Source organism: Priapulus caudatus, unplaced genomic scaffold (genome assembly GCF_000485595.1).
Source record: "Priapulus caudatus unplaced genomic scaffold, Priapulus_caudatus-5.0.1 Scaffold110, whole genome shotgun sequence".
Taxonomy (NCBI): domain Eukaryota; kingdom Metazoa; phylum Priapulida; class Priapulimorpha; order Priapulimorphida; family Priapulidae; genus Priapulus; species Priapulus caudatus.
In genome coordinates, this window is record NW_014577171.1 from 499,304 (window position 1) to 522,649 (window position 23,346).

A 23,346-nucleotide genomic window follows, 5' to 3' on the forward strand; every position below is an offset into this window, starting at 1 on the left:
TCTCCTCTCTTTCCTCGCTCTCTCTTCGTCTCTCTGCTCTCTCTCACCACCACACACACACTCTCCCTCTATCGTTCTCCTCTCTTTCCTCGCTCTCTCTTCGTCTCTCTGCTCTCTCTCTGCTCTCTCGCTGCTCTCCGTCGCTCGCTCTCTCTCTATCTCTCTCTCTCGCTCTCTCTCTCTGACGTCCTAGCTCCCTCTCTCTCTGCCTGCTTGGTTGCGTCCTGGTTTTCCGCTCCTTCTCCCTGGCTGCCAACTGCTTTTTCCTCCGTAGGTGCCCGATAGAAGACCACCAGAAACTGCAAGCGATCATGCGGTGTAACTTGCAAGAGTTTTCGTCAGAGCAGACTCAAACGACGATATCTTCAGTGAGCGCGCAACATTCCCTCCTAGAATGAATCGTGAGTTTGTGAACAAACGTCCCAGCTTATATATGCTCGCAAACGCTTCACCTGGCGTTAAGGTGCTCACTCTCACGTCCGCGCACATTCGACCGTGACGTTGGTTTATGTTGCAATAGTTGATATCTGTGCAGCTCAATCCGACCGGCTACTATAAATACTTGTTTTGCTCTGACGTCGCCATTCGATGATTCGATCTCATGCGTGCAACTGCTGCGAAGCACGGCAAAATGTTTCCCACTGATCACGGGGCGATGGCATTTGCAAACATTTGCAGCTTTTCTCGCATTCAGAAACTTAATATTCGAACAAACATAAACTACGGTTGCTGATATTAGATAAATTTTTCCATTAGAAACATCGTCGGTAAAACATTTCACTATTACATACTCGGATGTTCGATTTCTCTCGTATATGCTACATACGTATCTGAAGTTTCAATGCGTTCCTCTGCCTGTGATTTTTGTTTAAATTTCGCGCTATCTCACAATTTACGGCAAGAATAGAAAGAGGGCGACAAAGAAAAAGAAAGAGGGAGGGAGAAAAAGCGAGAAAAGAAACAGAAAAGGAGTCGACTACGAGAGACACATGTACAGAGGGACGGACGGTGACAGGGGTGGATGGATTAAATTATGATGGATGCACATGTGAAGATTCCTACGGTATAATAAGATTTCACGTTTCATACTAATGCGGTATGATTAATACGTATACAGTATTAATGTGTCCTCCCTATAATAGATAGGCAGAATAGAAAGTATAATATATGATATATATATATTAATATATAGATGCGCAATTCTGCATTTCCTGCACTATTACCATTAATCGCCCCTCCCCCTCTCTCACTCCCTCACTTTCAAGCTTCTTCTCTTCCCTTTCCATTGCCCTCACCCTCCCTCCACCCCTTCCTCTTTCTCTCCTTCTCTACCTTTTCCTCTCGTCCTGACCTCAATCTTTCTCCCTCCATTATCCTTCTCCCCCTCCCCCTCTCTCACTCCCTCACTTTCAAGCTTCTTCTCTTCCCTTTCCATTGCCCTCACCCTCCCTCCACCCCTTCCTCTTTCTCTTCCTTCCTCTCTCCACTACAGTCTATCATGCGCTGTAGAGTAAATGTTGACAGTTACAAGATAGCAGCCGCTAGCATTCTCTTCATCTCTGTCTTGACCTACAAACGTGTAAAAATTGGAGCATGTTCTAGAATCTAGAGCTTTGCCAGTGTGTTACGTATTGCGTGTATGTCGTTGTGTGTGTGTGCGTGTGCGTGCGTGCGTGCGTATGCGTGTGCATGTGTGTGTGTTTACTTACGTGTGCGTGTGCGTGTGCATGTGTGTGCGCATGCGTGCGTGTGTGTGTGCGTGCGTGCGTGCGTTCATACAATCGTGTGTGCGCGCGCACGTGTGCGTGCATGCGTGCGTAGGCTAGTTTCAGTTGCAAATTACGAAATCAATTTTATACAGTAGTGAGGGAGAGCGCGCAGACAGCAAGACCACGCAGAGTTCACACCTATCTGCTAGTAGTAGCGATTATGCCTTAGCAGAACTAGGGAAATTGCTTCTAAGCTTGTGCATAGCGCTGGGATGCACCTGCGAGCAGCAGCGATATGGAGATAGCGGGCAGGATGCAGTAGCGTGTGCGTAAGTGCTATCACTTTAGGCCAGCGTTATAACAGGTTGGGGTGGTGGAGGGGTGAACTAGTTCGTATGGGAAGTCGTTTGCCTATCCGCGGTCAGTTCATCTTCATTAACATCGCAGGAGTGGGTGGTTGTTCGACGGAAAGGAAAGGAAAAGGCGATCGACTCGGGTGGCCCAGATGGTTATACATATCCTATCCCTAGCTCTACGGATGTACCCCTTTTGCTCCCTTCCCAGCGGGAGCGACAGGGCTGCAATGGTAGAGCTATCTTATTCCCAGCTGTCATATCCAAGGGTATCAGAAAAATAAGTATTCGTGATAATCATGTCCCTAGCGTTTAGTAAGGAATTTAATGGCCATTTGGGCTGCCATAATCGACAGAAAACTGGAAAATGCCGTGCCATTTGTCACTGTAAAGTACGTCTCTGTCGTTTATGAAGAGAAAATGCCCGTGGATTGTGAGCTACGTGAGTACTTGTATGGGTGAGTGTAAAGCTAACCAGCATGCCAGTAGCAGTTATGACGCAGATAGTCTAGGCTAAATAGCAGATATGTTCCAGGTAGTTTAAACTGGGTAGCAGGCATGGCTCAGTTTAGCTCTACCGGTGTAGTCCCTTTGCTCCCGCTACTACAGCAGGAGCGAAGAGGGTACACCAGTAGAGCTAGATCCAGATGAGAGACCATGGGACTAAGAGGGTTTACTAGAATCCCACCACTCCACCACAGAGTCACCGCAGTAGACGTTAGATGAGCGCTGTCGCTCCGCGGCACTTGTTATATATACAAATTTTCCTAAACGCTGCCAATACGCCATTATACATAATACGGTAGCTGTAAGCTAGAAACACGTTCAGTAAGTTCTGTGGTCGTCTTGAACACGTCAAATACGTCTACATACATCAATATGCGTTGGAGATAAGTTACACATAGGTTCAAAGCACGTTACTCGTTACTCAGGTTCGAAATAAGTTTTGGGTACGCTAGACATTATCTCGATGTATTTCGACTTATGCGTAACTTACAAGTAACGTGTGTGAACGTGTGTCAACGATCGCATAACTTACCTACAACTTATGGCCCGCGTATGCGGGACGTATGGGCATACGGTGGCATACGTCGAAAAATGTTGTGCATGCACAAAATTTGACGACCTCGCCGTACTACGACGTATACCAGCGTGCTTCAGCGTGCTCTTAACTTATACAAAACTTACCCATAACTTATTCGACGTACGCCAGCGTATTCACCAAATTTTTCATACGTCGGTATACGCTGGCTTTCATACGGTGGTGTGACAGCGCCATTAGATTGCTTACACTGAAAAAAAATAAAAAATAAAAAAGGTGCAGAATATCGGTAACTTTGTTTAAGTGCCATCTGATTTGCAGTGATTCTTCCAAAAGATTGTACCATCAAAAGTTAGGAAATTACAGTTGTTCTTTCTTATCAGAAAGGCAGAAATTTTATCAAATATCCATCAGAAATGCATGAGCATGGGCATGTATCAAACTACCTTATCTAGCTGAGAGAATCGGCCACAGATTCAGATCTATCCGAGGTTTTGGCCTTGTAGCTTTATTTATGGTGCTTCGTTAGTATTGGATTACAACTTGATCCCTCAACTGCAATTGTTGGCAATTAAAATTGGCAGCTCACTTGACTCTCGCTGTCATGGTAGACCAAATAACGGTTACCACGTTTTTTCCACATCCGAAACTTTAGTGACAATGTAATCGGAAATCTGGGACTCAAGTGGTAATGAGTACGGTCTGCGTGGGCAGCAGATTCAGATAATTTGTACAAATCAGGATTTTGTGACAGTGTAGTGCCTGATTGCATGGGAAACATACATGTAGTTTTGTGGACTGAGAAAATCAATGCTGGCCGGAAATCAGAGGCTGAGGGTGTCATTGACATTGTTTGAGAAAATTGATTTTTGAGAAAAAAATTATCAGAGTGATATATATGCCTTATCTAACAAACGTTTTAATGCCCTTATATATAACAATATCAGCAAGAGCGTATAAAGAAGGAGAGCGTACAACGGTAAAATGTTGAAATCATGTTGCAACTTATTAGTCGAATTAATAAACTTTTCCCGTTTTATTTTGACGATTCTTTGCAGTATTCTTGATCAGCTGTCCTACCTTGTTAATATAAAACAAACCGCATGTCCCCCCGCATATTAACAAGGTAGGACAGCTGATCAATAATACTGCAAAGAATCGTCAAAATAAAACGGGGAAAGTTTATTAATTCGACTAATACTGCAACATGGTTTCAGCATTTAACCGTTGTACGCTCTCCTTCTTTATACGCTCTTGATATCAGTTAGAGATGAATCAGTCACAGTGTAGTATGGATTATGGAAGCAATGCCACAAGTAATAATAGTGACGAGCATATTTTGTAAATGAAATTTCCATGATTATAATGGAATCATCTTGGAGCTAGACTCAAAATGCCTAGCGTCTGCAATACAATTAAATCCCCTCTCCTTCTTTGCTTGAGTACGATGTATAATTAAACTAACCTGTATGCACAACATTGAATGAATTCTTTTGTGACAAAAGATGACTTTATTTTTAAGTCGGTCTGTGTATTACTAATTAAACATAACTAAGTAAGCTGATGCAGGGCATGAAATTAGCCCAAATGTGAACAGGCCCACCCAGAATTTTAAACAGGCCCGTAGACAAATTGAACAGGCAAGTTTGAACGGGCCCTTAATTTTGTTCAATGTATTCCATTATTAATAATTTGGTATTAGTTTTGTGTTCATTAGGCATACTCGTAGTATTTCACTTTCAGTATTTCATTGCTATCAGTGGAGTTCTACTTGTTTGACAGGAATTGCTGGAACATAATTTACTTCTTATTAGTCACTAAGTAAAAACTAGTCAGGAAATTCGTAAATATTGTTGATATAAAGCAAGATAGGCAAAATTTTGTATAGGCTAAGTGGACTGATTATATGGGGGGTTGAACCTGCGGCCGTCAGCAAAATAGCGCTAATTTCGCGCACTGCTGGTGTACTACATTGCCTGCCATATTTACTTTTACATAGAAACTACTACTTTTTAGACTGTATTGTAAGTAGCTGAATAAATAAACATTAGGCGGTTTGTGTGAGTGTAAGCGTGATTTTCACTCACGTGTTTGAAATATGATATTGATAGTAGTAACGATGTTGGCAGGTTTTATATGCGGACGTGTAACAGTTTTCTCTCTCGATATTAAAGTAAGCGTAAAGTACAACAGCTTTGCTCGGCTACAAGTGTTGCAGTAATAGAAGTATTTTTAAGGATCGTTGCTGCATGGTGCACTACTTTCATCCATTCACCATGTTTTATGAGTAGTTAAAGCTGGTGTTACAGCAAGTAGCAGTGGGCATAGAATGGCTTTCAAATATCAATCATTCTTCAATGGGGAGATTAACTTCCGTAGCTGCCCTAAATGCAGTCCACTCATTTATTAGTACACAACCGGACTTCATGTTAATCTGATTTCTATGGTCCGGCAGCCATAACGAGTAGAGTGAATCTATTGCCACCCTTAAGGGCCGGACACACTAGGCGATTTTAATGCGATCTAATTTATCGCCCGATTCTATCGCGCGAGTCGAGTGGACAGTGGACACACTAGGCGATTGAGTCGTGCCACTGAAATAATCGCTCGATAATATCAAAACGTTTTTGATCGATGCGATTGAATCGGGCGACTAAATCGGGCGACTAAATCGGCAGCGACTGACTGGACACATTAGGCGATTTTCACCGGCGATTGAGTCGCCCGACTGAGTCGCCTGATAAAATCGCCTAGTGTGTCCGGCCCTTTACTGCAGGGGATTCTGAGACAAGGCAATGACACCTGTCCAGCTTTGATGGTCGCTATAGGGTTGACAAACTTGACACATTGTCACAAGGAGACATTGTGACATGCATTCACGAGCACAGTACGTTGGTGTCTTGGTGAGATATTATAGTCATAAAGCGTCCATAGCTAGACAGGTATTCATTGGTAAAGCACTGTTTTGACAGCACTGTTTATGTACACAGTGCACATCCATTGCCAATGAGTCACGAAGGCGGGTGAGGGGTGGGGGACTTGCCTGCTCTAGCCAGTTTTGCACAAACACGGCTCTGGGTTTTACCGTGCAACTGCGCAAATCTACTATTGCTCACTGAAAGCAAGTGATGTAGGTGTGACAACCGGCAATCGATACTACAATAAACTTGCGTGGAGTCGCCGCATTTGTTGCCAGAGTGTTTATAACCCAGCGATCATGCAGAGTCTACGGAATTCTGATGTGTAAAGGCAATGCCTATACCCCTCCCTCCTTTGGTCGCATTTGTTCTGAATGGCTTCTTGCGTGATCTTGATCGTTTAATTTTTAACAAGGCACTTATTTGCGTTCTTTTCTTTATGCACTATGAGATTATGTGCTCAGTGTTCAGTGTAGTTGTTGTGTATTTACGGATGACGTACACGTCGTATATTTACATATGAAAGACGTGTGTTTGCATGCACTTTCTACACGTAGTGTGTGTGATACACACGTGTGTATATATCCACATGCAGTGTTGTATACGAGTGCCCTTAAAAGTATTTCCAATCATCTGCAGGGAGAAAAGAACAATGGATTTGATGTTCTGTACCACAACATGAAGCATGGCTACATATCGAGTAAAGAACTTGCTGACTTTATCAGGGACAGGTAAGAAATTTACTGTATGCAAAGTTAAGAGTTTTAACAATGATGGACTTAAACTTAAAGGCTCACAATGCGCATCCAAACGCTAATTACTCCAGTACTAGACTAGCAAATACTTCGTGGCATGCATAATCACACTACCTTATGACAAAATAAACTCTAGTTCCTCCCATTTCACTGCACGCTATCTTATAAAAGGTATTTCGAAAATACCTCCAATGTTGTGGAAATTCTCCGATGTTGTTGACAGTTTCCCCAATCCCCAAGCAACTGTGCAGCGGTGCTGCGGTACAGCGGTACGGGCGCAGCAAAGATAAAAACATGTGACGTCACGTCACCACTTCGAGGCTATTTTGTTTTGGCAAAAACAGTCGGCGCGTTTAGCCAGGCCAGGAATGTCCTAGTTTTTTTTCCGACCTGCTCATCTTGTGTGTTTTTAAGCAAACCTCAGTGAAATGGCGAGCCATAGAGTTTATTCTGTCATAGAGGTAAGTGTGATTAGCAGACTACGAAGTTACTCGTACTAGTCTAGTACTGAGAAATAGCGTTTGAGCGCATTTGGTGAGCTTAAGTGTTGAGTTAGGGTGATATGGATCAGGGATATGGGGATAAATAAGTAAGGTTAAATTTAACAATAACTTAACGCTCAAGGCCTCAACCTCCTCCCGCGCCCCCGTGGTTGAAGCAAGAGATTCCGAATCTTTCGGGTTCGATATATGCGAAGAGAAAGTTTGAGAAAAGGGCGCGAGTTGCGGATAGATAGGCTCTAGAGGGGTTGCCTTCGATAGTGTGCACATGGGAGTGAAACATTGACGTGCGTGCTGGGTACTTCCAATTCATCCGTAGCATTCGTCCCAGTGAAATCACTCTGTCAGCGGCTGACTTGATGTCGTGATCTGCATCGAGTTTGACAGTGTACATGGCAGAAAGATACTCGCGCTCTGGCACTGGTCCGCTCAGCGCAAGGTTTCTTTTTTTAACCGAGCAACAATAGTTCTTCTCCTCATCACTGCACCGTTTACGAGAGCGTTCCGCGTTTACAGCAGGCAGGTGTCGTGCCCGCTAAGTCGCTGAGTGTCACAGATGGAGAAATTTCTACTCGCGCCCCGCCCCTGCGCGCCGCGCCCGTCGTTGTAAACTAAGCGCGTATTTTGTCGGTGCGGACGTCTCGGTAGTGGCATTCGATCGGGTCATCGCCCAACAGACCGTTTAGCACAAGCGTGCGTGCGTGCGCGGTGCGTGTGCGTGCGTGTACGTGTGTGGCACGCGAGTGTAGTATGCGGCTGTACATGCATGCTCGAGGGGATCGCACGTGTTTGTACATTCGTGCTTCGGCGTTCCCATGCGACGTTTGTGCAGAAAATTCACCTGGACTTTTTTTGTGTTTTTTTGTGGCGCCAGGTGCCAGCATGCGAGGAGAACCTATGGCGATGACATGCCTCGCGAAGCTACCGAAAAGCTGCGGCCAACTCCAGTCCGCGTCGGTAGTGCGGTGTGCCATTTCTAACCTCAGCACACTTTCACCGTAATGTGGTTGCTAATTGTGCCCTCACATGAGAACTACTTCGCTTGCTTCTCGCTACTTGCCTCCGCTCTCGGACTCGCTTGCGCGCGTTCTCTCATCTCCTTCCGCTCTCTTTCTTCTCCCTCAGTAGCTCTCTCTCGTCTCTTCTCTCTCATCTCCTCTTCATCTGCTCTCTCATCTCATTCATATCTCTCTTGTCTCATCTCCGTCTGCTCTTTCTCCCCATCTCTTCCTCACCTCCGCGCTTTGCCTTTCTTTCTCTCATATTGTCATCTGTATTTGTAACGCTTCTTCCTCTTTCCTCCTCTTCTCTAACTCTTCCTCTCGTCCTGACCTCTATCCTATCTCGCGCTCTCCGCACCCTTTCTCCCCCATCCTCATTCTCCCCCGTCCCCCTCTCTCACTGCCTTCACGTTTCAAGCCTTCTCTCTTCCTTCCCAATCATGTGCCCTCGCCCGTCCTCCACCCTTCCTCTTTTCTGCTTCCCTTGCCTCTCGTCTCCACTACAGTCTATCGATGCGCTGTAGGTAATGTTGACAGTTACAAGATAGCAGCCGCTAGCCATTCTCTCCATCCTGTCTGACGCTACAAACGTGTAAAAATTTAGCATGTTTCTAGAATCTAGCAGCTTTTGCCTAGTGTGTTACGTATTGTCGTGTTGATGTGGCGTGTGCGTGCGTGCCGTGGTATGCGTGTGGCATGCTGTGTGTGTTTTACTATACGTGTGCGTGTGCATGTGGTGTGCGCATGCTGGCGTGCTCGTGGCGTGCGTGCGCGTGTTGCTGTGTGTCGTGCGTGCGTGCGGTTCATACAATCGTGTGTGTGCGCGCACTGTGTGCGTGCAGGCGATGCGTCTAGGCTAGTTTCAGTTGCAAATTAGCAAAATCAATTTCTATGCAGTAGTGAGGAGAGCAGCGCAGACAGCAACGACCACGAGAGTTCACATCCTATCTGTCCTAGTAGTGAGCGGATTATGCCTTAGCAGTAACTAGGGAAACTTGCTTCTGAAGCTTGTGGCATAAGCGCTGGATGCACCTGCGAGGCAGCAGCGATATGGAGATATGCGGCCAAGATGCAGTATGCGTGGTGCGTAAGTGCATCGAGTCTTAGGCCATCGATTATACAGGTTGGGTGGTGGACAGGGTGAACTCAGTTCTATGGGAAGTCGTTTGGCCTATCCGCGGTCGAGTTCATCTTCATCTACATCGCATGAAGTGGGTCGGTTGTTCGACGGAAAGGCAAAGGAAAAGGCGATCGACTCGGGTGCCCAGATGGTTAACATATCCTATCCCCTGTAGCATCTACGATGTTAGCGCCCCTTTGCATCCTTCCCAGCGGGAGCGACAGGGCTGAATGGTTAGAGCGCTATGCTTAATTCCAGCTGTCATATTCCCAAGGGTATCACGAAAAATAGATTATTCGTGATAACATGTCCTAAGCGTTATGTAAGCGAATTTTCAATGCCATTTTGGGCCGCTCTAAAATCGAGCGAAAACTGGCCAATGCCATCCATTTTGTCAGCTGTAAAGTACAGCCTCTGTCGTTTATGAAGAGAAAATTGCCCGGGGCGGATTGTGAGCTAGAGTGAGTACTTTGAATGGTGAGGTGTAAGGCTAATCCAGCATGCCCAGTAGCAGTTTATGACGTCAGATTAGTCTAACTAAATAGCAGATATGTCTCCAGGTAGTTGTAACTGGTAGCAGGGCATGGCTAGTTTAGCTCTACGGTGTAGTCCTTTGCTCCCGGCTACACCTACACGCAGAGCGAAAGCAGGTACACCAGTCAGAGCTTAGATCGCAGATGAGAGACCAGATACCAGAGAAACGTCGCCTTGAGAGTATTGCATTCTTGCCCGCTAAGCGGCGGATCGTTGCGGCGGCTAGTTCGGCGGCAACGGCGCCACGCGACCGCTGAACGTCTATCGAAAGTATCACGGCGCTGGCAGCTATATGATCTCGGCGGCCAAATTCGAAAGGCCGGCGCAGACGGATCAATTGCTGGCCAGCGCAACAGTCTCCGAATTTGTAAGCACGGTCTAATTCACTAGCAACATAATGCCACACGCCATCGCGCAGGTTGTAACCGTAATAGGGCGATGTTTCAGCGTGACGTGCATAGATCAGGTCCGTGTATTTGTATGTGTTGTGGTTGGGCAGAAGCGAAGGCGTGCTGGCTTTGACATTTGAACAGTATGAATGACGACATGTTTCTGATAGAAAGCGCTGTTATGCATGAATGTAGTCGCACGTACACCGTGCGTGGTGGCTGCGCTGCGTGTGCACTGTACACGGTGCGTGTGCCGGTACCGGTGCGTGCGTGCGTGGCGTGCGTGCGTGCGCGCGTGCGTGCGTGCACTGTGTCCGTGCGTGCGTGCGGGTGACATAACACGGCGTGCATGAGTGTTGCGCGTGCGTGGTGGCACGTACAGCGTGCGTGCGTGCGTGCCGTGTGCACGTACACGTGCGTGCGTGCTGCGTCCGGGTGTGTGGCAGCGTACACGTGCGTGCGTGCGTGCGTGTGCACGTAACACGTGGCGTGTGCACGTACACGTGCCGTGCATGAGCTTCGGTGGCGTGTGCACGTACACGTGGCTGCGTCGTGCGTGTGAACTTACACGTCCGTGCATACGTACGTGGCGTCCGCTTGTGTGCACAGTACACGTGCGTGTCCGTGCGTGGCGCGGCGTGTGCAGTACAACGTTGTCCGCGTGCGTGCGTGCGTGCGTGCGTGCGTGCGTGTGGCAGGTAAGCGTGTTGCATGTGTGCAGTGCGTGCTACGTGGCGTGTGTGGTGCAATACACGTGCGTCGTGGCGTCGCGGCATGCTGTGCACGTAGACGTGCGTGCGTGCGCGTGCGTGTGCACGTTGACACGTGCCCTTGCTTGCGTGCGCGCGTGTGCACGTACACGTGCGGCACTAGAGTGTGCGTGACCGTCAGCGCCCACGTGCTGCCGTCTGCTCGTCTGCGTACGTACGACGTGCGTGGCATGAGTGTGGTTGTGCACGTACACCGAGTGGCAATGCGTTTCGTGGCGTGTGCACCGTGACAGATGCTTGCATGAGTGTGTGTGTGCACGTACACGTGCGTGCGTGGCGTCCGCTGCATTGATTGTATCGGAACAATATCACGCATCTGCTTGCTGCCAACCATTAAACTCCGCATGTGCGCATATGACGTCAATGTTTATAAACATGAAACATCGCTATTGCATGAGAATCACTGAAGAACTGCTCCATCAATCACGCGAAACGCAAGAGAAATTCAACGATGGCGAAATATACAGCTGTGTTACACACACGCAGCTAGGGCCTGCATAGCTCCCAAATCCCATTGGTTGATACAAATCATGTACCTCAAACTCCTGTTTTATGGTACATTGTGACCCTAACCCTAACCCTAACCCTATAAACCAAAAAAAATTATTTGTTGTTATTAAATTGTTGTAAATAAATCATGTAAATATGGATAAACATAGAAAAATACAGAAAACAGGAAAATAATGAAAAAACAGATGGGATTCGATCCAACGACATATCAGCCGTGTCGTCTCTGCTCTAGGCGTTCAGCTATTGAGGCATTGGGTTTTTGTGTTATGGATGTGCCTTGACAACACTGTGGCGTCATTGAGGAGTTTGAGGCACGTGATTTGTATCAACCAATGGGAATTCGGAGGGCCACGTCACCGAGTAAACATCGTGAGTGGCATTCGGTGGGTGTAGCCATTGAGGTAATTAGGGTTATTTACGTTTTATTATAGTTTTTCGTGCACTTTTAAATCGCAAAAGTTTTCAACGATGCTAGATAGATAGTCTGGCCAAGGTGGTCCATGTGCATTTAGGCCAGTGGTTCTTAACATTTTTTGAGTCATGGACCCCTTTGAGAATCTGGTGAAATCTACCGACCCCTCCCCAGAAAAATGCACATAAGGTGATTACGGACTAAGGATGATTTAAGGTGCAGCTACGGATTCCCTGAAGCCCATCCACGGACCCCAACGGGGTCCATGAACCACAGGTTAAGAACCCCTGATTTAGGCAGTGAACTTCGCAGGTAGGTACTGAGGAGCGCATCAACCAAGCTCGAACAAGTACGACGCTAGCAGTCGTGTCACGAGATACGAGATCGCAGTGTGCAGAATACGCGTCCCTTCTTTTCTCGCTCGTCTACATAAACAGCTTATTGATCAATGACTGCTTCCTCTGGGGGAACCGTTGTCAGAAACATCGTAAAGTTAAGGCTAATGTTAGGACTATTGTTAAGACTAATTTTGTTTCTGGCAACGGGCCTCTGCCCAGCGGCGAGCACTTCTCGAGCAAAGCCTAATTAATACGCTTGCATCCCTGGAAGGAAAGGCGGCGTCGTTATAACGCTGTACTGGGGCAAATAGGGCTCGTCCCCCGCCCCAGCATTGTGCAATCAGCTGAAATCTCCATATTAGAACCTCTCTTAATCAGTCGGCTGTGTTTCTCGAGCCTGCACTTTGCTAATTACCGCCGAGTAGGCGGAAACTTCCCAGCGTTTCGAATAGATCGTAGCTCGGGCGTTAGAACGAATGCGGCCAGTCGTGGTCGAATCACGCAGGGTTATTCCACGTCGCAGAGTTTTGTACTCAAAATTGTTGCCTGTTCTCGCCTGTTGGATCAATATTGTTCGAGAGAAAGCATGCGGAGTTGATGATATCGCGCGTAAATATATCAAAGCGGTTTCGTGTTATTAACGAAACCTTATTTTTGGGATTCGATTGCGAGCGAGGTACGCACGCACGCACGCACGCAACCTATATTTAACTGATGTGTATTGCGTGTGAATGCATGTACGTATGCGTGTGTGTTTTTATGTGTGCTCACGCGCGTGTGTGTGTGTGTGTGTGCGTGCGTGCGTGCGTGCGTGTGTGTGTGCATGTCTGTGTGTGTGCTAGTTTCTTTCATTTCTTGTCAGAGCTTGAGATTGAAAACTATCGGTCGCATGCTGAATGAAAAGTATTGTATCCCCATCAGCATGCTGTAATAACGTCTAAGCAGATTTTCTCTCAGATGCGGCTCAAATCTCCTGCTGGCCACAATTTTTCAGCAAGGCACGCTGTGGCGTGCACGTTGCATTGTACAGGTTGTCCAAGTCCGAGTTTTGAAACATCGCACTTTAAAAAAACGTCAATACTCACACGTGCTCAATTGCGTTTTAACCAGGGGTGAATAATGACTCATAATTAATAATGACATCAGGGAAAAAATTTATTTTTCTGGGGATACTTTTCAAGCTCGCGTGCATGAAAATAGCACTCTAAAATTTGGTTTGCATTGAACTCTATGCAAATTTACGGGGGCTCTTTTTGGCATTACCGGGGCTCTTTTTGGCATTTCGGGGGCTAAATCGCCCTGAGCCCCTGTGTATTTTTTTCACTGAATGACATAATAATGACAAATTGTGACATGATAAAATTTGTCATTATTCACCCTGGTTTTAACGATTACGAGCGTGAACTATGAACAGCAAACAGAACGTACGTGTAAACCACACCATGCATCTTGACCCCATCGAACTCACTTATCAATCCCATTGATACTCGACATACACTGAAGTTACGAAGGAAACTGTTATACGAAGGATACAGTTATGCTATTACCCCCCTCCCCCTGCACATGAAAGTTACGTAGGCTAGGCTGTCTAATCTCACTCTCTGCCTAACGTTTGTGAATATTATTGCTATGTTATGTTATTGCTCGTAAAGATGCGGTATTAGCGCGAGAGAGAGAGTGACGCAAATTACGCAGAGCCCAATTATAATTGAATGTTCGTTACATCGTACATGGCAATAGTAGCATTCTCCATGTGATATGGCGCGGGCGTTGTGCGAGGGGGGAACCGACTTTTCCGTGCATTGCGACACAGAGTAGAGTAATCGGCGGCTAATTGGCTTGCCGGATGGAGTCTTTGTGCGGAGTCTTTCGCGCCTCGTTTACTGAACCGATTCGGCGATGGTGTTAAAAGGTTCTCTGTCACTCTAATGCTGTGAATTACGTGGAAACATCCCTTTTACTCGGGTTGTGGATCCGTTTGAGAGATGAATCCGTGTTATCGTGTACATTAAATAAGCACTTTCGTTAAAGATGGCCATGCATCACGTACAGCACAAACTGTAGTTGGCATCTCATTCTCTTTTTCCGCTACGCAGGACGTTTTCCCCGGTCTGGCAGATATTGAAGAACTCGTCCGAGCGACTCTCCGGCCTGCATATGGGTTTGACGCACAAGTTCCAGGAGATTGTCAAAGACATCCAGAAGTACAACGAAGAGCAGCATAAAAAACACAGAAGTGTAAGTCTGCAGTTGACGGCGTTATAGTACGTGATCTGACAATCTGGTTGACCGGTGATTCGTTGAGGGCATTCTTGTGACCTGCCACTTTGCTCATCCGGTTTAATTGGTAATGTGTGAGCTGGCATTCTGGTTGAACAGTGTGAGGGTTAACATGGGAGCTGGCAGTGGCATGCTGGTTGACTAGTGAAAGAGAATGTATGAGTTAACATTCTGGTTTAATGATCGGCAAGGTAATGAAACTCCAAAACCCCGCAAATATGTATTTGTGTCTTTTCTTTGACCGACCATGAACTGATATTGGGTAGGTAGCTTGATATCTGATGTCAGTCTGGTGACCTATTAGTTTTTTTCAGAAGTACTAATTATTCGTTGTGCACCCATTTGCACAGTTCTTTTTAGTGTTTGTTTGAAAAAGTTCACTAAAAGCCGAAAGCATAAAAGTTGGTATGGAGGTTTATGTGAAAGACAAAATTGTTGAAGATGCCAGAAAGTTAGAAGCATTTGGAAAGAAAGAAGTACATTAAATTTTACATTTGTAATAATAATTTTTGTGGTACTTAAAATGTTCATGTTAAAGTTATGGTGATATTGCAGATTGAGTAAGTCAAAGGATGGTTGAAAACATTATTTCTGTAAGATTTATACTGCAAATAAATAGAGAGACTGTACAAGTTGATTTCCTGGTTTGAGATTAAGCGGTTGGCGCACATAAAAAACCGACTATCACTCATCTTATCTGTGAGAAATACAAACGTGATGTTGCTCCGGCTATGTATGATGTCATGAGCAACTTTAACGACTGGGTGTAACGTCCGCCGAGTTTGCAATATTCCTATTTGTCTGGAGTTTTACCTGTTAGACTTAAGCTGGGTTTACACTATGGAAACGTCAACGAGTTGATATACCTTTAAACTTTGAGATCAGATGTTCAAAGTTTTTCTGTTGTTGACTGCGAGTTGGCAAACGTTTCAACATTTGATCTGCAGTGTGCGCATGGGGCGACACGGTTACACATTTTTGTACGTATTAATTCGCGGCAGTGTGACGCCGATAGCAAAAACTTGATGAACTTGCTGACGAAAAAAGTTGAGAAAATAGAACATGTTCTATTCTCTCAACTAGTTGCTATCAACTCGTCAACTTTTCAACACACAATTGATAGTGTAAACCCAGATTTAGTTTGTGAGCTGTCTACTCACAACTACTTGTGCCTTAATTACCCAGTTACTAATCTTTGGGACAACGAGTAGTAATAATGCATTGGTCAGTACTCCCAATTAAAAGCATATTAATAGTGTATACCTTGTATCATCAGAATTTAAATCAATTATTCCCTTGATCTGTTTCTAAAAACATCACATACATAATAAATTATATTAATTATGTTAAATAAAGTCAACAGTCTTGGGGTGAGATATACGTCACGTGTGAATCACCGTGATGTTTCCTCGTGGTTCATTCCAGACTGGAGTGAGAGCTGTGCCGATGAATGATAATTCTATTTGGATTTCGATTTTGCATTCGAATCTCTCGACATTTTACGTTAAAGAACAATCAATCATTGAAGAATCTTCCTCTTCGCCTAATCCTTGGCTATAGATGGTTAGTGCACTACTGTGGGACCTACCCCTGTGTTTGCGGGCACACGCTACAATAGCGGCATCTAATTCAGTGCACAACCTTTCCTCGCTTGAAATTTCCAGATGAAGGACCAGGAGTCTGGCACCCTGGAAGTAGTTCAATCCATGCAGCAGACAACACAGCTAGTGCAGAAGGTCAGTGTTTGTGTTGATCGTAATGCATCGTAGTACAGTCTGTACGACGACCTATAACGTGTACGACTAACGTATCTCTTGGCTGAGTCGCATGACTGTACGTTCAGCGGAATGCCATTCTAATGAATTAATGCTGACGTGCTGTTAGCTGTGTGTGAGTAATGGTCAGTTATTAGTCTCTAGGTATTTGTGTAAATATGCATGGTTTGGTGAATGTGTAGCCATTGACTCGTGTTGGGCAATTACGATACGTACATGTCATGTGTGTGAGTTGGGTGATGTATGGACGTTCTTTTATTGTCTTTCTAATGGGAATGCGTGCCTGGTGCCTAGGAAATGTCGTCGAATACATAGTTCTTAGCGGTTTTTATATACTGAAATGATTATGATTCGCATTTGATTGAAATAATTTTACAGTCTAAAGAGACCTACACAGCCCGATGTCTTGAATACGAAAAGCTGAAACGGGATGCGGGCACATCACCGAAAGATTTAGAAAAGGTATACTTGCAATGATGTCACTGACACACAATTGCATCTTATCAGTGCGTAGTGGAGGCAATCACAATACAGCACTAGTTACGCATATTTGCATAGACACTAGTGACTGTCACTTTTGATCTGGGGTAAATTTAACAAGAAATTTAACATTCGATTGGACGTTTTTCGCCGGTTTCTAGAGGAAATTTTGTGGTGTTTGAGCTGCTATTTAGAGTTAACGATTGCTAGCTCTAGTTCTCAGGCTGCAGAACGGTTGAAGATTTCTATCTTATATCTCACAGAATTTGCAGAGTGTGGTAGGGGTTGCAAAACTGTGATCACAATGTCAAAAAATCTTTAGAGTCTAAAAAGTTCAAAACATAATCTTAGTCAATGAAGTGTTGAAAGTTGAGATGATAATTATGCAATTTTCATATTGTGCAATATTGCATTGCAACTTTCATTGAATGATTATATGAAAATGTCATAGGACTGCGTCGATAATATCAGGAGTAGATAATAGGGAGGAGTGTGACATCAATAAACAGGGAAAGTTCGTCATTTACTAGGCCCTATAATACTACGATTTACTACCGTAATGCATCCACACTTGAGTCAAAATCGGGACACAGTACATTCGCCCAATCTCCTGCGAAATCGGTTCCTCGGTAGACACCGCACCCAAATCCGTAGATACAGCCTAAAAACGTACCGACACGATTCTCCATTCTCTGGCCATCATCCAACCATTGCGCGCGCTATAATCCAAACAAAGGCAGCTACCTATCGTGCGCATGTGCTAACGAGCGGAGGCATTGGTGGCTCGCTGGGAGATTAGGCATCAACACTTCGGCGAGATAACTTTGACGCCGGTACACAGACTACACAGGGCCACCTTTGTAGCATAGTTGGCAGCTTCACCACGCACAGCCCAACCAAATGATTAGCTCGTCGAGTTTGCCGCTCGATCTCAATCTCCCTGAGAGCCACAACGCGAACATTCAGCTTATCCGAGAGAGCAAAACCACACGAGCGACTGCGCACCAGGTTGCTGCTTTTGTCTGAATTATAGGTGTCGCAATGCGTGATTAATGGCCAGAGAATGGAGAACGTGTCGTACGTTTTAGGCTGTATCTACGGGATTGCGGGGTTACGAGAGACCGATTTCGTACGATGATGGTGCGAACTGTACTGTGTCCGCATTTGAGCTCAAGGTTGATGCAGGTTACGCGAGTAAATCGTAGGTATTATAAGGGCTAGTAAAATGCGAATTCCCTTGTTTATCTGAATGTCACACTCCCCCTATATATCTAGCTCCTGAATAAGTATAATGCTAAAATTGCCTCAACCGGATTAATTGTTCAGTTAAACATCAATAAAAACAGACGTCTATATCTATGTATATAAAATACTATATAGATATATGAGTGAATAAAATCCTATAGCATGGATCGTAGAATACAATAATTTTCAGCGTAATTATGCATTATTTAAAAAGTAGAAACCAAAAATTTCTAGCGCCCTGACTAGTACTGAATGCGGCGTCTGTATCCTTTTGCATGACAGATTCAGCTACTTTTATGACTTTTAGTCTCCGTATGCAGAAAGCCAGTAGAAGTAGGAGTTCTAAATAACAAATTGTCAGGCATTTCATGTGGCACTGTGCACAATTGATGTCAATCGATGTTAAAAACTTCACCGAAAAGCAAACGTCGGGTCTTGAATATCGATGTACCCTGCAGACGTAGCGATTTGGGACGATGCAGTGCTAACATGGGCTGTCTTGCACACTATGACTGAATTCAGCTTTAACCATTGTGGTTTTGTGAGTGAGCCACGCTGCGTGCGTTGTCACGGAGTTTTGTATTGTAATGATCACGCAGCCGTAATATATCGTGATGACGCCTCTTCGCTGCTGTGATTAAAACGTCAAACATCCTCAGTATTTGGCAGTTCATTTATTAAACGAGGTTATGCTCTTATTACTGGTATATATATATCTATTTATTGGTAATTTCTCCAGGCCTGACAGTAAGTTCAAAGAAAGGCTTTAGATGAGTACAAGCGTATACTTGGAAAAAAGTACAGCAGCATTCGGACAGGAGTTTTGAAAAAAAAGAATGCTGGTATCGTGTGAGGCGATGAGTGGCATTATAGATCTGGTACTCGCCATAAAGTTATCGCAGTGAAGTTTACATAATGATAAGCGATATCTAATCATTATTGTAAACTTATATTATATATATATTATGTGTAAATATGTGTAATGGGAATGATTCACCTGCTTACCAAAGCTTACCAAGCTCACCAAGCTTACCAGCCTTACCAAGCTCACCAACTCTTCCAAGCTCGCCAAGCCTCACCAAGCTCACCAAGCTCACGCAAGGCTCACCAAGCTTAACCAAGCTCACCAAGCTCACCAAGCTTACCAAGCTTACCAAGCCTCACAACCTTCCAAGCTCGCCAAGCTCACCAAGCTCACCAAGCTCACCAAGCTCACCAAGCCTTACCAGCCTCACCAAGCTCACCAAGCTCACCAAGCTCACCAAGCTTACCAAGCTCACAAGCTTAACAAGCTCGACCAAAGCTACCAAAGCTTACCAAGCCTCACCGAAGCCTTACCAAGCTCAACGCAAGCTTACCAACTCACCAGCTCACCAAAGCTCACAGTACTACCAAGCTCACCAAGCTTACCAGCTACAAGCTTACCAAGCTTAGCCAAGCTCCACCAAGCTTACCAAGCCTTACCAAGCTCACCAAGCTACCAAGCTCACAACCCACAAGCTCACGCAAGCTTACCAAGCCTTACCGCGTACAGCTTACCAAGCTCACCAAGCTTCAAGCTACGGAAGCTACCCAGTCCAAGTCCAGTCCAGTCCGCCACAGATCTCAGTCTAGTCCAGTCCAGTCCATCCAGTCCAGTCCAGTCCAGTCCAGTCCAGTCCAGGTCCCAATGCTTACCAAGCTGTCCAAGCTCACTATTGACCAAGCTTCCATACCAAGCTTACCAGCTTACCAAGCCTTACCAAGCTACCGAAGCCTACCAGCTCCGCAGCTCACCAAGCTCACCAAGCTTACAAGCTCACTAATGGACCAAGCTTACCAAGTCCCTTCGGATACCCAAGCTCAGACTATTGACTCAAGCTCAGACCAAGCTCGACAAGCGTCACAAAGCCTCACCAAGCTCACCAAGCTTACCAAGCTTCACTCAGCTCACACAAGCCTCACCAAGCTTACCAAGCTCACTCATTGACCTAAGCTTACCAACAAGCTTACCAGCCACCAAGCTCACCAAGCTCACCAAGCTCACCAAGCTCACGCAAGCTCACCAAGCTCGACCAAGCTTACCAAGCTTACCAAGCTCAGCCAAGTCACAACTTACCAAGCCTCACCAAGCTCCACCAGCTACCAGGCTCACCAAAGCTCCAACCAGCTTACCAAAGCTAGCCAAGCTTACCAAGCTCACCAAGCTTACCAAGCTCACCAGAGCTTACCAAGGCTTAACAAGTCCAGTCCCAGAGTTCCAGATCGCAGGCCAGTCCCAGTCGCAGTCCAGTCCAGTCCAGTCCAGTCCAGTCCAGTCCAGTCGCAGTCCAAGCTATCCAAGTTACCAATCCAGTCCAGGTCCAGTCCAAGTCCAGTCCAGTCCAGTCCAAGTCCCAACGCTTACCAAGCTCATCCCAAAGCTTACCCAAGCTAAGCTACCAAAGCTTACCAAGCTTCACCAAGCTCGCTCACCAAGCTTACAAGCTCACCAAAGCTTAGCCGAAAGCGTACCAAGCTCCAGTCCAGTCCAGTCAGGCCACGTCCAGTCCAGTCCAGTCCAGTTCCAGTCCCAGTCCAGTCCAGTCCAGTCCAGTCCAGCTTCCAGTCCAGTCCCAAGCTCGGCCAAGACTCACGCAAGCTTACCAAGCCTCACCAAGCTTACCAAGGTCACCAAGCTACCAGCTTACCAACTAAGACTCACCGAACCTTCCAAGCCCCACGCGCCAAGCCTCACCAAGCTCCCAAGCCTCACCAAAGCTTACCAAGCTTACAAGCTTTACCAAGCTCCAAGCTCCGAAGGCTTTACCCAAGCTTACCAAGCTCACCAGCGTCCACTCACAAGCTTACCAAGCTCAACCCAAGCTCTACCAAGGCTCACCAACTACGCTCACCAAGCCTCACCAAGCTCACCAAGCTTACGACAAGCTCACGCACAAGGCTCACAAGCTACCAAGCTTCACCAAGCTCACCAAGCCCTATGACCAAGCTTACCAAGCTCACGCAAGCCACTATGACCAAGCTTACCAAGCTCCACACACAGCTTCCACGCAAGCTTACCAAGCTCACCAAGCTTAACCAGCTTGCCAAGCTCAGCTCACCAAGCTTACCCAGGCTTCCAGCTACAAGCTACCAAGCCACCAAGTCAGCGCAAGCTACCTCACAAGCTTATCAAGCCCCTTACAACACTTACCAACTTACTCAACTCAACTCACTTGCCAAGCTCACCAAGCTTACCAAGCTCACCAAGCTTACCAAGCTCACCAAGCTTACCAAGCTTACCAAGCAGTGAATGTTGGTTGACATACCTAAAATCAAGCATAGAATCATATGAAACAAAAATTCTATTTTATTTCCATGGCATAGGTGCCAACAATATTTCTATTTCCGTGCAACGAAGGGTGTACTTGGTTATAGTTTTATGTTATATTAGTTATTAGATATACTTTTTAGTTATATGATACATAGTTAAAAACATTTGCAGATCAACTGCTTCGCTATATTTTGGAATTCATTGTGTTTTCCCTATATCTGTTGGAATTCTTATATGCCTTCTTTATATGTGAGAGTTAATGATGTTATCTTTATATCTGAGAATCCTCTGCATATCTGACAGTCCATCGATCGTGCTTTCTCTATGTCTGAGAATCTGTTGTTTTTCCTTTGTCTAAGAATTCATCATGCTTTCCATATATCTAAGAATTCATCATGCTTTCCATATATCTAAGAATTCATCATGCTTTCCCTATACCTAAGAATTCATCATGCTTTCCCTATACCTAAGAATTCATCATGCTTTCCCTATACCTAAGAATTCATCATGCTTTCCCTATACCTAAGAATTCATCATGCTTTCCCTATACCTAAGAATTCATCATGTTTTCCCTATACCTAAGAATTCATCATGCTTTCCCTATACCTAAGAATTCATCATGATTTCCCTATACCTAAGAATTCATCATGATTTCCCTATACCTAAGAATTCATCATGATTTCCCTATACCTAAGAATTCATCATGCTTTCCCTATACCTAAGAATTCATCATGATTTCACCATGTCTGAGAATTCACGTTTTTTCTATACCTTAGAATTCCTCATGTTTTTTTCTTATAACTGAGAATCCTTTGTGTTTTTCGTGCACAGAATTTCCAGGAGGTAGAGATTGAACACCTTCGTAAGATGAAGTCCTTCATCGAAACGTATGCAAAAAGTGCGGAGAGCAACCACACCCTCATACAACAGGTAGTATAGCAATCTCCATAACCTGTCATCCTTAACAATGCAGCCATACGTTGGTAGCTGCTTCCACTACTTTCCCTCCATAACAAGCTAAGAGTAGCTGTAGCGTCATGTAATAGTTGGTAGCCCTCGCCGAATGAGATCGCACTACACAGGGAATGCAAATCGCACTGTGTTTGTCTCTTCGTCTCTAGCTGATACTCCCCCACGCGTCTCCTGGAAGATCACTTCTTGCTGTCTTTGCGCACGTTCGGTCGTCCTTTAAATGATGTGGCAATTTCTATCCACTGCCATAGGATGAATGTATTGTCTGTCGATTAATCCTTAAGCCTCATTTATTTGCACGGTGTGATCACTGGTGAGGCCGCGCAAATCTCGTTTATTCGTTGTTGTGAAATGTCGAGTTATTTGAAGCGTTTGCCTCAGAGGTTGTCACCGCAGAAGCTTGTTTTGCATTAAGCGTGTTTCGTTCCCCTCGGATGACTACAGCCGTCAGTGCGTGTGTGTGTGTGTGTGTGTGTGCGTGCGTGCGTGCACGTGCGTGCGCATGTGCGTGGCTGTGTTGTGGCTATGTTAACTGTGTGTGCCTGTGACAGGTACATGTTGAGTTCAAACAGCAGGCAGACGAGCAGACTGTGGAGAAGCTAGTTGATCAGTTCATCCTCGTGAAGTCGACGGGCATTGAGAAGCCAGGTATGTGTGCGTGTCTCCTGTGTACCTGCCTGCTACTACACCGTGTCTTCGTACATCTGTACCCGACCGCCTGCCTGAGCGTCTGCTTGTGCATTCTTCGTGCATATATCCATGTCCAACGTAACGTCTGCCTGTATCCACTATCTCTGTCTTAGTCTGTGCTTGTATTCTGCCTGCCTGCCTTCCTGTATGCCTGCCTGTCTGCCTGTCTGCCTGCCAGCTTGTCTTCCTGCCTGCCTGCCTTCCTGTATGCCTGCCTGATTGCCTGTCTGCCTGGCTGTGTGCCTGTGTGCGGCCTGCCTG

The 23,346-nt window shown here is 45.6% G+C and overlaps 2 protein-coding genes across 7 annotated transcripts in view; both read left to right on the plus strand.

Moving 5' to 3' along the window:
• Nucleotides 1-18,091, plus strand: part of LOC106805337 (F-BAR domain only protein 2-like) — a 28,213-nt gene extending 10,122 nt beyond the window's left edge. The window contains exons 2-6 of the mRNA XM_014806890.1: nucleotides 6,662-6,753; nucleotides 14,448-14,589; nucleotides 16,296-16,367; nucleotides 16,785-16,868; nucleotides 17,975-18,091. Of these exons, the coding sequence (XP_014662376.1) occupies nucleotides 6,662-6,753; nucleotides 14,448-14,589; nucleotides 16,296-16,367; nucleotides 16,785-16,868; nucleotides 17,975-18,091 (507 nt within the window). The remainder of the gene's footprint in view (nucleotides 1-6,661; nucleotides 6,754-14,447; nucleotides 14,590-16,295; nucleotides 16,368-16,784; nucleotides 16,869-17,974) is intronic.
• An 858-nt stretch (nucleotides 18,092-18,949) lies between these two features.
• LOC106805349 (F-BAR domain only protein 1-like) overlaps nucleotides 18,950-23,346 on the plus strand; it is a 33,158-nt gene continuing 28,761 nt past the window's right edge. For all 6 annotated transcript variants that reach the window (XM_014806902.1, XM_014806903.1, XM_014806904.1 and 3 more), the window contains exons 1-3: nucleotides 18,950-18,985; nucleotides 22,255-22,353; nucleotides 22,947-23,043. In XM_014806902.1, coding sequence (XP_014662388.1) covers nucleotides 18,968-18,985; nucleotides 22,255-22,353; nucleotides 22,947-23,043 — 214 coding nt within the window. In that variant the 5' untranslated portion in view covers nucleotides 18,950-18,967. The remainder of the gene's footprint in view (nucleotides 18,986-22,254; nucleotides 22,354-22,946; nucleotides 23,044-23,346) is intronic.